Source organism: Nicotiana sylvestris, chromosome 1, assembly GCF_000393655.2.
Source record: "Nicotiana sylvestris chromosome 1, ASM39365v2, whole genome shotgun sequence".
Lineage (NCBI taxonomy): Eukaryota > Viridiplantae > Streptophyta > Magnoliopsida > Solanales > Solanaceae > Nicotiana > Nicotiana sylvestris.
The window spans coordinates 12143533-12159785 of record NC_091057.1 but is presented as its reverse complement, the minus strand read 5'-3'; the positions used below and the strand labels follow the sequence as shown (position 1 = coordinate 12159785).

Sequence of the window (16253 nt, the reverse complement as noted above, 5' to 3'; positions counted from 1 at the left end):
AATTACTACATTTATGTAACCACATTTATTTTTGTCGTTAAATGATTGTTATTTTAATGGCATTTGCTATTTTACATAATCAATTGTTCTTGTATACAAGTTTTAATTGAGTGGCTTTGTATACACGTACACTAAGACTAATGCTGCTCGGTGGGCCGGGCCTGAACCGAACTGGACCGGGCCCGCGGTCCTAACAGGCCTGGTGGGCCTGGTGGGCCGGTCCTGGGTGGGCCGGTCTTGGTGGGCCTCCTGAGCCCGTCACGGGCTGGTCTCCATGGTTGAGCCCACGAGCCCGGGACCGTTTAGCCCGGGACCGGCAGGCGGGCCTAGGCCGGTCCTGGCGGGCCTGGCAGGCCCAACGGCTATTTTTCAAAAAAAAAAAAATTCAAACGGCCATATTTAAAATCTAGCCGTTTGGGCTGAAATATGACCGTTTTTTAAGTTAAAAAAATGGCCATTTGGCCCCCAAACTTTATTTTAACCCCAAACTTTATATAATTACACTTTTCCCCATTTCTCAACTATAAATACCCCCTCATTCTTTCATTTTTATTCACCAATTCATCAATATCTCTCAATATCTCTCAATCTCTCTCAATCTCTCTACTACAATTACTTAATTTATTGTTGAAATTTCGTGAAAAATTGTGAAGTTGTTGAATTGAAGTTTTCAAGTGTTCAACGATTTTCAATTTTCAAGAAGTTGTTCGGCAATCCGGTAAACTCGTTTCAACTCTTACGTTTTTAGAATATATTTTTGTGTGGTTTAGTTTGCATAATTATAATTAATATGGCATTTACTTTGAAAAAAATGTTTGGTAAAGGAAAAGATAAAACCGGTGAAAGTAGTGGCCAACCAACTACCCTTCCCCCGGCTCCCCGACCTAGAAAAGATAAGCAAGTTGAAAGTAGTCGCCAACCTAGACGTCCTCCTCCTTCCGTAATTCTTGATAGTGATCACCCTTGTTTTCAATTTACCGATAGTGAATTTTATCATAATGTTGCACCAGGTGATAGATTAGATGATGAAATTATGAATGCTCTTTATCCTAATGAAACCATCTTAGAAAATAATGAGGAAAATGAGGATGATGATGAAACTCAAGCACCGGATTTAGATGATACACCTACTAGTCCTCTTAATAACCCAAGTGATGCACCGGTCGACCCACCTGTAGAAACTCCTACTTTTAATAGAGAACCTGCTAAACGCTTAGAAACATCATTAGTTTGGAATTTTTTTACTCAAGTAAGAGAAAAAAATAAGGCTAAGTGTAAAACTTGTGGGAAATTAATGTCGCATAAATATGTAGGAGACCGTAGCGGCACAGGTAGTTTGACTAGGCACATAAAAACACACCCTAGAGATAAGGCTAGATTTTTTCAAATGAAAGCGCATCTAGAGGGGACAAGTGTAGATTCTGCGATTAACCCTAGTACAGGTTCAAATCTAGTTCAACCAGGAATTAACACTGTCACTGGAGGTATTTTATATTACGATCCAAATAGAGATCGTGAAGAATTAGCAAAGATGATTACTGTTATGTGCTTACCTTATACTTTTGCTTCTAATCCTAATTGGGTTCATTATATTAGAAGAGTGTTTAATCCTACTTATAAAGGTTGGCCTCGCGCAACAGTTAAGAGTGATATTTATAAATTCAAACATGAATATGAACAATATTTGCGTTATTTATTTACTCATATACCTAATCGGATTTCTATTACTACTGATATTGGTAGAAGTGGTAATGATTGTGATTACCTAACTGTTACAAGTCATTGGATAGATGAAGAATGGATAATGCAAAAACGCATAATTGCATATAGAATAATTAATTCGCGTCACACAGGTAAATTTATAGCTAACACTGTTGCAGATATTTGTAGATATTTTTGCTTTAGCGATAAAATAATGGCAATTTCAATGGATAATGCTTCTAGTAACACCAGTGCTATAGGCATGCTTACAACAACACTAAATCCTGCATTTACTAATATTTTCCATGTTAGATGTATTTGTCATATTTATCATTTAATTGTCGGTGATGGTATGCGAATATTAAACATAGAAATTGAAAAGGTTAGAATGGCTCTTAATTGGCTTTTTTATTCAAACCGTAGAAGTAGACTTAGAGAGTATTTTAAAAAATGTGATGAATATGGCCTTAGAGAAAGAAAGGTTCCTAAACCTTGCCCGACTAGATGGAATTGTATGTACGAAAGTTTAGTAGTAGCATATGAATATAGAAACCCAATTAATGCAACGTTTAATTCTCGGGTAGGTGGTGAAGATGATGATGAAATGCTTACCACTCAAGATTGGACTAATGTTAAAATTCTTTTAGATTTTTTAGAACATTTTCAAATTGCAACAAATGCATTTTCTGGGCAATATTATCCTACTATTTCAAACTGTTTAGTTTATATTGCAGCACTATCTGATTTGTTTGTTGAATTTAGTGAGGGTGGGGATATTTATGAACTTGCTATAAATGAAATGAAACAAAAGTTTAAAAAATATTTTTTTCCTATCCCTCCTATTTATGGTCTTGCTGCAATGCTAAATCCTACAATGAAATTGGGAGGTCCTCATTTTTGGTATTCAAATATTTATAAGGCTTTAGATCTTTCAAATGAGGAAATTGCGACACTTGCAGATGCAAAAGCTTCAATTAAGATTAACGCTCAAACAGTTTATAATGCTTATCAACTTGCCTTAGAGCATGCTAGGCCAACTATTCCAACCCCTACTTCGTCTAGCTCACAATCCTCTAAAAGAGTTGCGGGCTTAAAAGCTCTTAAATCTTGGACGGAGTTCAGGGGGTCTCAAGGTGAAAATTATGATGAAACTTCACATCTAAATGAGCTTCAAGTTTATTTGTCTCAGGGACTTGAAAAGGAGAATCCAGACGGCTCTTTTGATCTTTTGGAATGGTGGAAGGCAAGGGAAAAACATTTTCCTGTTCTTGCAAGGATGGCTCGGGATATTTTATCAATTCAAGCTTCAACTGTTGCATCAGAGAGCGCTTTCAGTCAAGCAAGACTGCAAATAGGTGATCATAGAGCGTCTATGAGGGATAGCTTGGAAAAATCAGTATTGTTTAGAGATTGGATCCGCTCGGAAAGAAGAAACTTTGGAATTGCAGAAGCACAACCGGCGATAGATGAAGCTTATGAAGAAATGATAGCGGAACTTACGGAGGATTCGGCTTCGCCCGGAAGTGGTGATGAACAAGCTTCTTTTCCACCACCACCAACGCAACCTCCTCCGAACCTTGAAGGATTTATGAGATTTGTTAGAGATAATACATAGAATAATATGTAACTTGTATTTTGGCACATCTTCCTTAGTTTTTTTTCCTTCTAATGGTGGTATTAGTACCTTGTTGTGCTCATTCCATTGGGGGAAGGATGACTAAGAAAGATATGTCATTTTTTGGTAATAAAATTTATTGCTTCTACCCATGAGCTTCTTTTCGCAATATTTCTTTGTCTATACTTAGAATTATTTATAAGCTACAATATATACATAATATACAATATATATACTACAAGAAAATATATTTATAAGCTACAATATATACATAAGATACAATATATATACTACAAGAAAATATATAAGAGAATATATATACATAAGATACAATATAATATACTACAAGAAAATATATTATGCTACAATATATACATAATATACAATATATATACTACAAGAAAATATATTATGCGAATATATATACATAAGATACAATATATATACTATAAAGAAAATATATAAGAGAATATATATACATAAGATACAATATAATATACTACAAGAAAATATATTATGCTACAATATATACATAATATACAATATATATACTACAAGAAAATATATTATTATGCGAATATATATACATAAGATACAATACATATACTAAAAGAAAATATATAAGAGAATATATATACATAAGATACAATATAATATACTTCAAGAAGTGATATTTATGCATGACAATTTAGTGTTTTACTATTGTTTTGTTATTTTCTTTTTCGTCAAGCACTTTAATAATTAGATATACATATATACTACATATATATTTTTAATATAGCCATGATACTACAAGAAATTGTCTTAAAAAAAAAGTCCGCTAGGCCCGCGAAGCCCACGAGCCCGGCCCGTTAAGCACAAGACCATGTGGGCTTAGGCCCGTCACGTGCCGGTTCCACCCATTAGGCCCACGAATACCGGGACCGCCAGAGCCAGGGACCACGAAGCCCGGAACCGCAAGGCCCGGCCCGTTAGGCCCACTAAGGCCCGGGCCCGGGACAAAATACAGCACTAACTAAGACTAGTTACATTAATAAAACGAGGCAAGACCAATGGAAGTTGTACATTGTTCCAAAAGGACCCTCATAAAAAAGCAAGGTACAATACCTCTAAGCAGTAAATCTATTCTTTAGTCCCGCACTATATTTTTACCTCTGAAAAAGTAGAAAGGCACTGTACTAATATATATACGCTTTTCTTAAACCCATAATAAGACCTAGCCGCTTCTCATTTTCTTGTCTCTTAAACCCTGAAACTTTGTTTTCATCAGGTTTGTTCTGTTTTTCTTTGTTTTTTTTATTAGCATTTTTGTAATTTTACACCCTTATTATTTGTTTGTTCTAGAATTTATTGTTGTGTGATTAATAATGTGTATTATGTTATGGTTCTTGATTTTTTGTTAATATATGGGACCTTGTGAAGTCTTTGAGTTCTTATGGTTTTATGTTTAGTTTATATTGCAAAATTTTTACTTGGATAATGCCCTGTCCTGAAAGAGAGCCTTGGCGTAGTTGGTAAAGTTGAGTCCATGTGATCAAGAGGTCACATGGTTGAGCCGTGTAAATAACCTCTTGCAGAAATGCAGGGTAAGACTATGTACAATAGACCTTTGTGATCTGGTCCTTCCCGGACCCCGCGCATAACGGGAACTTAGTGCACCAGATTGTTTTTTTTATAATGCCTTGTCCTTGTGCTTAGTATCATATTATTGTTATTTGTGGTGTTCTTTTGTTGTATGTATGAGTGTATTTATTTGTCAAAGTTGTGTAACTGAGTAATTTTTATGAGACCCTTTAGATTTTTAGTGAAGAAAGTAGAGTTAGAAATGTTTGATGATTTTATTTTTTTTTGAAAAAAGATTCTTGAAAGTGGTTTTTTTTTTTAAATTTGCTTTAGAAAAGCACTGAGTATTGGCGAATGATTAGCTACTTAGCTTTGGCAGAGGTTGTTTTATCTATTAGCCAAAATGGTTGTGATGATTGTGACCTAAGTTATAATATTTGGCCAGAAATGTAATTTTTGTTTAATGTATCAGGTTAGGAGGTCTGATATTTAGTAACACTTCCTTGGGGACAAAGAGTGAGGGGGGGGTGCTAAAGAGCTTATAGATTTCACAGTTGGATGCAGGTTTTCATAAAATGTATTTGTTGATTTGTGGCGCATGTGTTTTTCCGAGTATGCAGCTAAATGAATGAAATTAGTCGTGTTCTTTCTATTAGGTTTACTTCTCGAATAAATAGTTGTTTATAGCGTAATTGTAGGACAGAAAGCCGATCCCAATAGCTGTGTTGGTACCTGTACGGTTCTGAATAACAACACATATTATTTACAAAAAAGGAATCGTGTTGTTCTTGCTATTGAGTTCCTGCTGCAAAATGTGTTTTGTGGCACTACCTTTGTTTAGCTTTTCAGCTTTGTCAATCTTCCTAGTGAGTTTGCTTGTCAAATGAAAGATTTTGATGTTTTAACAGATGAATTTGCTAACTTGTTTTTCATTTTCTTATAGATATATCTGACGTTATCTGCACAAATGGCATTCTGCAACAAACTTAGGGGTCTTTTGAGGCAGAGCATTTCCATAAGCGGCAATGCATTGAATGCACAAGCACCAGCTGTGTCAATGCTTAATGCCATGCGTTGCATGTCAACAAAGCTTTTCATTGGGGGTATGTGACTAGTAGTCTGAAAATTCATTTTTATTTTTTCAGTTTATAACTATCTGCAACTTGTAAATTTTGCTTATTTTTTCCTACACTTTATAGGTCTTTCATATGGAACTGATGATCAATCTCTGAAGGATGCATTTGCCAGCTTTGGTGATGTTGTCGATTGTGAGTTCCGAGCTATCTTGAGTCTGGCTGTTCTTTAATTTCAATCATTTTTATACAGTGAAAAGCAAGTTGGATGAAGAATTTGTTTGTCTTTTTCGTGAAGGGCACTATATCATCCTATTTTTATCTGATAATTTTCGTGAAGGATGCTGACATTTTCCTGTTTATGTGTTCCTCTTGCTAATTAGGCTATTGCTTATCCGTTGATTTTAATGTTTGGATGTTGGTCAGCTTTGTTCAATTTCAGTCTTTCATTTTTTTTCCTGTATCTTCAGATTGGTTACCCTATCCTTCTCTAGTGTTAGCCGCAGATGTTTCATTTCCCTCGTTTACAGTGTAGGGACTTGGGGGGGGGGGATAGGATTAGTTAACGGTGTGGTCGCACTAGCATTTGCGCTTCTGACATACCGCACTCCCAACCCCTTTTTCGTCTAATCTGTTATTGGATTTTGCTGCTTTGAATTATGCCTGTGTATTAATCACTCGAATCTTGTGATTGTGGTACAGCTAAGGTCATCACCGATAGAGACACTGGGAGATCGAGGGGTTTTGGATTCGTGAACTTTACAGATGGTGAATCTGCAAAGGAAGCTATGACGGCAATGGATGGACAGGTAAAACTTTGTTCTCGTAACACATGAGACCGTTCAATGTGCAAGTGTTATTTCCACCCTCCATTCACGGCTTTATCGAGTCTAGATGCTTTTGGTGTCTTGCCACTGATTCTTTTCATCTTATCTCTAGCCGAGGGTCTGTTGGAAACAACCTTTCTGCTCTTCAGGGTAGGGGTAAGGTCTGCGTATCCACTACCCTCCCGGGACCCTACTTTTGGGAACTGACTGGATTTGTTGTTGTTGTTGTTGTGCTTTTGGTATGGTTGCACACATTTAGGATATGCTGGTAATCTGATTTACTTGATTGTTCTTGGCTGATATCACATTATGATCCGTCCAGGAACTCAACGGGAGGAACATCCGCGTCAGTCTTGCCCAGGAAAGAGCTCCTCGCAGCGGTGGTTTTGGTTCTGGTGGCGGATATGGTGGTGGCTATGGTGGATCTAGAGGAAACGACGGATTCTAATTGTTGTTTTTGCTCAATTGTCTATACAGGCATTGGCAAATTTTCATAGGGTAGGAGATAGGAATTAACGCGATTTTGTATTGAATGATTTCTGTTTAACTTTTCATTATATGCTTCTATATTAAGTTTTTTCATGTGATACTTGACTGCTTCTATCTTCTAGTTATTTATTACCTTATGGTAAACATAGTCCTAGGCCTTTAGTCTTACTGGTAAGAGCACAACTCGTGTGAGTTACACACGCTTCATGGAATTGACTCGGATAAAAGCTCGGTATATAAGTGGAGAATAGAGGATTAGATTCACTATCCATTGACTTTACACCACCAACCTAATTGATCACCCTTTGTCGGATTACATTGTATATATATATATGTAAAATATTAAGTTTTAGAGGTATATAACATATATAAAATACCTTTGTTGGAGAGGGTTTTGTTTACTTCTTTCAATTTGAACGTTCGTAGAGAAATTTGTGACTTTGCCCGAAAGAAACTATATGGTTACACCTTAGCCTTTTAGCTTGGAGATGGGTATCATTTCACTAAATGTGATAATTTTGATTAGAAGGCAATTTTGGCAAAATGTGATAATAGGTGCTGAATTCAAGTTAGTGCTATCTTTTCTAGTAATCAATTGATAAAAGCATATTAAAATGGAAAAGCAAGAACAAAAATCCCCCCCCCCCCCACCCCCACACCCACACCCCCCAAAAAAAAAAAAAAAACTACCAACTCTATGAAGCGATTGGTATGAAAATATGGGTGAAGTGCATAAAGAATCATTCTTAAGACTGTTATTTAGGGATTAACCAGTACTTATTTTATCCTGAAATTTTGAGCTAAAAATTTTAATTTCAAAACAAAAATTGAGCTGAAAAACTGAAATTTAAAATACATGACTAATTCTTAAATAACAGCCATTTAGAGTGGCTAGCTGGAGTCATTTCTACCTATATATGACTTAGGACCAATCAAACACTTAACCAAATTTACCTTGTACAATGAGGATAGAATTATATGGATTTATTCACTAAGCCCGGGCAACAAGCCCAACAAACCTATATGGCCCAATTCAGACAACATTCATCCTAAGTCAATTTGCCTATCCCTCGAAGAAATACTCCTTTTCTTAGTTTTCCTTTTCCTCTCATTTAAATTGTTTATTAAATCATGTAAACATAGCTTATTGCATATTTTCTTCTTTTACTTCAAGGTGTACTTACAGAACGCAATGACTTACTACGATAACCTTTTTTTTTTTTTTTGCTTTTAATAATCAGCATTCGGGTAGCTTGTATGTACCTCGATTAATTTCTTGCATACTTGTAATTTTCCATCATCACAAGTACCGGATAATTTTATCCATCAAAATTTGGACAGATAAGAAGAAATTACCTAATATTTTTGTTTTCGCTAAAATTTAAATCCGACATCTTATAATTCTCAAACTCACTTTATTAACTGCTAAATCACCCCTTGGGTGCTACTATGATATTAAAGCATAAGTTATTTTCTAAGAAATTCGTGTATACCACTAATTATTCAATTATGTTAACAAGGAAATTCTGAGATGTTAGTAGAGACTTTGTAGTCTATATTTCAATAGGCATGACATTATAGTTGTTAGGTAATTATTATAAAGAGAATGTTGTCCCACTACTTAGATACAAAATTTAGTGTGCAGTCTTGTCAATGTTTTAAAATCTTATTGCTAATTAACGTTATGTCCATAAAATTAGCCTTTGCCGACACTTTCATTTCCCCCAAAAGTCCTTTTCACGAATGAGTTAGTTAACACCTATGTAGGGTGGTATGCATTCGAATCAGTTTATCGATAAATCGATGGTGTGCATTCGAATCAGTTTATCGATAAATCATCGATTTATCGATTATTTGCTATCGGTTTATCGATTTCGATTTTGATTTCAAAATTTTTCTTATCGAGTTATCGATTTCGATTTTGTCCTCTTCGGTTATCGGTTTATCGATAAACCGATAAGATATACTAAAATTTTTATTTTTTTTACCTTTATTCTATAATACTCTTTCTTTTACCCTAAGTCTCTAACCCTATTATTTCATCTACCACATTTAAGGAATGATCATATTTAAAGCTCAAAGGAATGAAGTTCAAATTAATGGAAAATAGAATTAGTGTGATGATGTATTTTTATTTTTTTATACCGTTGGAGTGTTGGTGGCATACATTTGATCCCTTACTTTAGTTTCGTTGCATGTGCTTGTTGACACAATTTTTATGTTATAAACGGTGTTCGTCTTATTTTAGCTTCTTTTTGTCCATATTATTTAGGCGTGTTTATAGCGATATACTTTATGTGAAATCCCGCAAATTTTCTTATTGGTGTAATCGATAAGCCCCAAAAATCGATAAATCGAAATCGAAAAAATCAAAACTTTGTTGAAACAATAATGATAAGTATATGTACAAATCGATAAGTAATTATCGATAAGGGTCAAAATCGAATCGATAAATCGAATGCACACCCCTACATCTGTCTATGGTTCGTCCAGTGCACAAAATATCCCGTGTTTATGCAAGATTCAAGAAAGGACTGCATCCAAAATGTATGATGTAAACTAGGGGAGTACATAGGTCGGGTTGGTTCGGATTTTATAATTACCAAATCAAACCAATTGTGTCGGGTTATTAAATCTAAATACCAAACCAAACCAATAAAACTCGGGTTTTTTCACTCTCGAATTTTTCGGGTTTTCTCTTTTGGGTTATTCGGATTTTTTCTAATTTTTTTCCAGTAAAATCTTCGTAGAACAAAACATATAAATTGTGCTCAAAATCATTCTTTAATCTTAGTAAGATACAACTATATAAAGTATTTTCCAAGAAAATAATATAAAATATGAGATATGTCATGACATTATCATAAAATATTCAACAATAAAGACAATAAAATTATGTAATATAAATATTGCTAATTAAAAAGCCATAATAAAAATAAACATAATTTAAAAGTACTAAGTGTCGCACCTCCTTTTTCCGCACCCGCGAGGGTGCAAGGGAGTTTTTTTCCAATTAAAGGACAATCGAAACGAGATTTGTTTATTTATTTCAGAGTCGCCACTTGAGAGGTTTAGGGTGTCCCAAGTCACCAATTTTAATCCCGAATCGAGGAAAAGAATGACTCCATATTAGAATCTGCGCACCAGAAATCCGGATAAGGAATTCTGTTAACCCGGGAGAAGGTGTTAGGCATTCCCGAGTTCCGTGGTTCTAGCACGGTCGCTCAACTGTTATATTCGGCTTGATTATCTGATTTTATACAAATATGAACTTATGTGCAAAATTTTATCTTTTTACCGATTTCTTACTTATTGTTATTATTTTACGAGAATTGCAACGTCGTGGAAACATATCTCGAACCACGTTACATCAATGCACCCGTAGTTGTTTGGCATATCTCGACTCGGTTGAAATTTGGATTTGGGTCACATAAATGTGCACCCGAGTTTAAGGAGATAACATTATTAAATACGCGCCTAAAGCGGCTAGCGCAGGGTTATTTTGAGAAAAGGCCGTGAAGTTCGCTAAGCGGCCGATCCCGAGTTCTAAGTAATTAACACATACATTTGTGAGGGCCCCGCAATCTATACATTTTACTAGGCGAGGCTCATCTCATTTATTTTAAATGGACAAATCCTAAAGCGACTACATCTTTTCTATTAAAATTAGTCTCTAAAATAAATAAAGAAAATCCTAATTAATTACGAGTTTTTTTTTTAAGAAAGCATGGCATACTAATTGCTATATTAATACAAATATTGATGAACAAGAATTTTACTAAAAAAAATTCGAAATTATAAATAAAATAAAAATTCGACAACTAATATTCAAAAGAATCAAATATAGTTAGATTGAAGCTCGCATTGTTATATATAAAAAAAACTATTGGAATTAATTATTCACAACCATTTGAAACTGGATTTAACCATAATTACTAAAGCTTAATAGAAAGTTTATTAGACTTAAACGTTCTTCTAATTTTGTTTGAACTCAAATCATGCCTTAATACCTAATTCACGAAATTTAGTTCAAATTCATGTCTTAGCTAAGTTTAAGTACTTGTTCACGATTAACCTACTGTTGATAATCTTAGAACCTTCGTAGCTAGTGAATTAACCCGTTTTGCCAAGCCGATTCATTAAAGACTAACTTATGTTATTTTCTCTTATTCCAATTATTATTCAATAATACATAAAATAGCCTAAATACAATCAATAAAAGGAACAGAGAAAAAGCGAAATTAAAACTTCAAAATTCGATTCTTCATATGTATTCATGCTTCCACATTTTTAGCTTGCAATAACTAGTATTACATTCGTGTACCTGGTATTGGAAAACAAGAGAAGATGAAGATGAGAAGCAGCAACAGTAGTAACAATGCAGCACAGCAACGACAGTCCAGCAACACAGGAATAGACCAGTAACAGTAGGAATAGCAGAAAACCCAGGAGACTATAAACGACTCCAAGTATAGAGAAGAAGTAAAAGGCAGGAAGGTTCTGACTATTTCAGATACTAAGCGAGGCAATGAAACAGTAACTATTCTTTTTCAACTTCAAAACTCTCCAAAATGAATTCTGCCCCTGTATATTCAGTGTATCCAGAATGTATATCGGGTGTATACTTCTCACTCCGCCCCCTCTTTTTTTCTTCTCTCTATCTAGTTTTTCCTCTTTTTTTCCCACCCCTTCTTCCTAAATTTTCTATTCTATTTATAGAAATTTTTTCGAAATTTTCAGATTTGTTTTTTTATTATTTTATTATTTTTTTAATTAAAAGAAATCCCACTTACAAATTGCTTTTATTTTTTTAGAAAAAGAAATCCCACCTTTATTTACTTTTATTTTTAAAATTCCAACTTTAATTACTTTATCTTATTTAAAATCCCACTTTTTATTTTTTTAAAAAGAGAATCTCACTTTATTTAACTTTTCTTTAAAAAACAAACCACTATCTTTTCTTTTTCTTTTAAAAATGCTACTTTCAATTACTTTAAATTTTTTTAAATTTTCAGATACCTTTATATTTATTTTTTAATTCCAACCTTCTTTTACTTTTAAATTTTTTTTAAAACTTTTTATTTTTTTTTAAATTTTCTACATTCTTTTACTTTTTTTAAAAAAAAATCATTCCCGAAATTATTATATATATTTTTTTTAAAAATAAAAATAATAAATAAAATAAAATATTTTCGGATTTTTTTATATATAAAAAAAACAAAAAATAAAACTATTAATAGTGATAATTCACCTTTTATTTTTTATTTTTTTGGTTTTGTTTTGTGTTGGACAAAAATGAAGATGGGGTGTTGGGTTAATGGAGCGGACCGGGTCGACCCGGTTTGAAACGGACCGGGTCATGGGGAAAGTTGGGCAATTATTTGGGCCTGTGGTTTGAAATTGAAGAAGTGGCCCAATCCGATTTTTCTTTGTATTTTTGTTCTCTTTTCTTCTTTTATTTTTCTAAAACTAAATTATAAAAGTACTTAAATTATTATTAAGAACTAAATTAAGTTATAAAAGCGCAAATTAACTTCCAATAACAATTAACGCACAATTAAGTAATAATTAAGCATAAAATTGTTCATTTGGACATTAAATGCTAAAAATGCAAAAGATGCCTATTTTTGTATTTTTTTATTAATTTAACAAATAAACATGCATAGACAAACATACAAATAGTTACACAAAATATCACAAAAATTGCACACCAAGAAAAATTATTTTATTTTTTGAATTTTTTGGGAGTAATTCTCATATAGGGCAAAAATCACGTGCTTACACTAAGTCATGCTAAAATAAGTAGACTAATAAGGGAGTATTAATTACATGACTAAATGCTAAAGAAAAAATAAAAATAGGTTGTGTATTTTATCTAAATTATTGCAAAACAAAAAATAGATATTCAATACATTCCCGTTCATAGTATTGAATTGAATGTCTTTTGTTGGCATTAATATTGATTTGATTTTAGTTTTAATTTGGCTTTTGTTAGCATTATTTAATTTACTAATGTTAATGGCTATAAAACTTATTGGAACATTCAAAAAGTTCTAAGTCCAACCTTGAAATAATACCGTAAAAGATAAAATTATGAAATTTTTAAAGAAATATTTATAAATTGCATCACAATAAGTATATTTATATATTAAATATATCTAAAATTTCTATATATGTAATGTCGGGTTGGTTTGGTTTCGGTTTAACTTTCTTTAGTTAAAACCAAACCAAACTAATTGTTGTCGGTTTTTTTTTCCAACACCAAACCATGGTCGGATTTTTTTTTTCCGATTTGACTCGGATTATCGGGTTGATGCTGTTTGTCGGTTTTCTTTGTACACCCCTAATGTAAATAGTTAACCTTAACGTAAGCATCAGTAGCTGATTCTCGACTTGAACTTTCGTGACCTATAAGTCACACTAAAATAACTTTAATATATTGTTGCTCCAACATGTACCCATGGTCCATATAATTTGACGTAGAAATTAATTAAAAGTGTGACACTATTAATTCTTACTCTATTTTAACAAAGCAAAGCTTTAGTCTACTTTCACATCAAGGAATATGATGAGAGAAATAGAAAGGGCATCTTGAGGTTGAGACTTTAGGGTACTAAAGAAATTTGAGAAATTTCGAGACACAAAATATCGTAACTATACATATGTAATTAAGTAGTCTTAATTTGTCGTTTTACATATTTGATCAGTTTACGCATATCTCAACTATTATCATTTATAAAAGAAGAAATTACACTCTATGTCACTTGGGCTATACAGCTCACCCAAAAATAGCCCATATTTGAGGCCTTTACCCGGCATAGCCCATGTTGGCTAAGTTATGAAATTTTATTTTCACCCGCTAGCCTACACTTTAACATAACGTTTTAATATTTTAAATTTAATTTCTCTGTTGCTCTCTTCCTCACGCTTTTTTCACTCTCTCTTCCTCTCGATTTTCTCAGACCATAACCGACTCCATTGTTGTGTGTAAGTTGCTTTTCGAGGTTTCTATCTTAGTTTGAGGTAATTTTTGTTTCCTTTTATGCTTTTCCTACAATGTTGGTTTTGAATTTTTTTTTTTTTTTTGCTTTTTCTGATCACGCCAATTTTTTTCAATGTTGTTATGTTTTTTCGGATGATTTTGTGTTCCTTGTTTCTGCGTTCGAGACTTAAACTTGATGAAACGAAATGCATGGTTTGTTATTTCGACTTTTAGGGTCGAATTTTTTGTTTTTTGAGTTTTGTTAAAATTTGGGAAAGTTGACCTCTGCTTTAAGTTTATGGCTTTTATTTTTGTTTAGATTTTGAGTTTTGTTACAGTTTCATTTGTTTGTTTTGCTTCAGTTGTGTTCACTTTTGTTAAAGCTTTGTTTTGGCCTTGGCTTTGTGTTTATGGCATTTTGGGTTAACTTTTGAGTTTTTTTACAGTGTGAGTTTTGTGTTTGCTTTAACTTTTGTGTTTGTTTTGTTAAAGCTTTGTTTGTGTGGTTTATTGTAGAAAATGCGTTCAAAAATGTCTGCTTCTAAAGGCAAACGGAAGATTGTCGGAAAAGGCGTTAGGTTAGATTATGGGAAACGATTGAGGGAGTTGCCTTCAAGCCCTGATTCAGAATCTAATGTAAATGCCCCGGCGCCAGAAGTTGATGATTTTGATTCTGCTGATCCTCCTAAAAACTTGCAACCAGAGAGCAGTCGGATGACTCGTTCTCAAATGAGAAATACTGGCACTCCAGTTAAATCATCGAGTGACTTGCCCTCACTCTCTTCTTATGAAGCGAATAAGCATGTGTAGGCTCCCGATGATGATGATTTCGAGTCTCCTCCTCCTCCAAAAATGTTGCAACAAGGGAGCAGTCGAATGACTCGTTCCCAAACAAGTAATACTCCTACTCCAGTTAACATTGTTAAACCAAGGAGTAAGAAATGCGGCAGACCTGCAAAATCAACAGATAAGCTGAAAGATGATTTGTTTAATGAAGATGATGAAGTCTGTAATGTTAAACGGAAAAGGAGAAAGATGAAGGATTGTCACACCTCCTTTTTCCGGCACCCGCGAGGGTGAAGGAGTTTTTTCCAATTAAAGGACAATCGAAATGGGATTTGTTTATTTATTTCAGAGTCGCCACTTGGGAGATTTTAGGGTGTCCCAAGTCACCAATTTTAATCCCGAATCGAGGAAAAGAATGACTCCATATTACAGTCTGCGCACCAGAAATCCGGATAAAGAATTCTGTTAACCCGGGAGAAGGTGTTAGGCATTCCCGAATTCCGTGGTTCTAGCACGGTCGCTCAACTGTTATATTTTGCTTATTTACCTGATTTTTAAACAATTAAAAACTTATATGCAAATTTAGCATTAAACCGCTTTTATCATTATTCTTATTATTATTTTTATATAAGAATTGCAACGTCGTAAAAACGCATCTCGAACCACGTCACAACCAGTGTACACGTGATTTGTTGACGCATTTTGACTTCGTCAAGATCGGGATTTGGGTTACATAAATGCACACCCGTATTTAAGAAAATAACTTTATTAAATATGCGCCAAAATACTACGCGTTATTAAACTATTAGGTAGGACTGTGAAATTTACTAAATGGCCCATCCCGGAATCTAAATATTTTTTTAAAAAAAAAATAAGATTGGAGGACCCTGCAAATTTTGTATTGTTTATATTTATTTATTTTTAGCGAAATCCTCCCTTATTTTATGAATATATTTTAATGACTACTTTTTATTATTACTAATATAAAATCAATCTCTACATACTTAAAAAATAACATATTAAATACTAGTTTAAAACAAATATTAACGGAAAGTAATATTACTAAAATTATAATTATAAATACAGCATGGAATTGTCAAATATTTTTTTTTTAAAACTAATTATCCCATAGTCAATTAAAATCATATTGTTAGATGACTTGAGCTATTGAAATTAATTATTTACAAATACTGAAAATTAGAAATAATCTTGATTAC

General features: G+C 33.4%; 1 protein-coding gene across 1 annotated transcript; it reads left to right on the top strand.

Moving 5' to 3' along the window:
* The first annotated feature begins 4386 nt into the window (after nt 1-4386).
* Nucleotides 4387-7368, top strand: LOC104227445 (glycine-rich RNA-binding protein 4, mitochondrial-like). The gene is made up of 5 exons (XM_009779696.2): nt 4387-4586; nt 5823-5982; nt 6079-6147; nt 6655-6761; nt 7102-7368. Exons 2-5 carry the CDS (start codon nt 5847-5849, stop codon nt 7225-7227), a joined length of 438 nt encoding a protein of 145 aa, XP_009777998.1. The 5' UTR covers nt 4387-4586; nt 5823-5846; the 3' UTR covers nt 7228-7368.
* The last annotated feature ends 8885 nt before the right edge of the window (nt 7369-16253 follow it).

Bases quoted from the DNA above. Each gene is read 5' to 3' on its own strand.
- LOC104227445 (XM_009779696.2), top strand. From the start codon at position 5,847: ATGGCATTCTGCAACAAACTTAGGGGTCTTTTGAGGCAGAGCATTTCC. The intron at 5,983-6,078 runs GTATGTGACTAG...TACACTTTATAG, and splicing joins AACAAAGCTTTTCATTGGGG to GTCTTTCATATGGAACTGAT. The intron at 6,762-7,101 runs GTAAAACTTTGT...TGATCCGTCCAG, and splicing joins TGACGGCAATGGATGGACAG to GAACTCAACGGGAGGAACAT.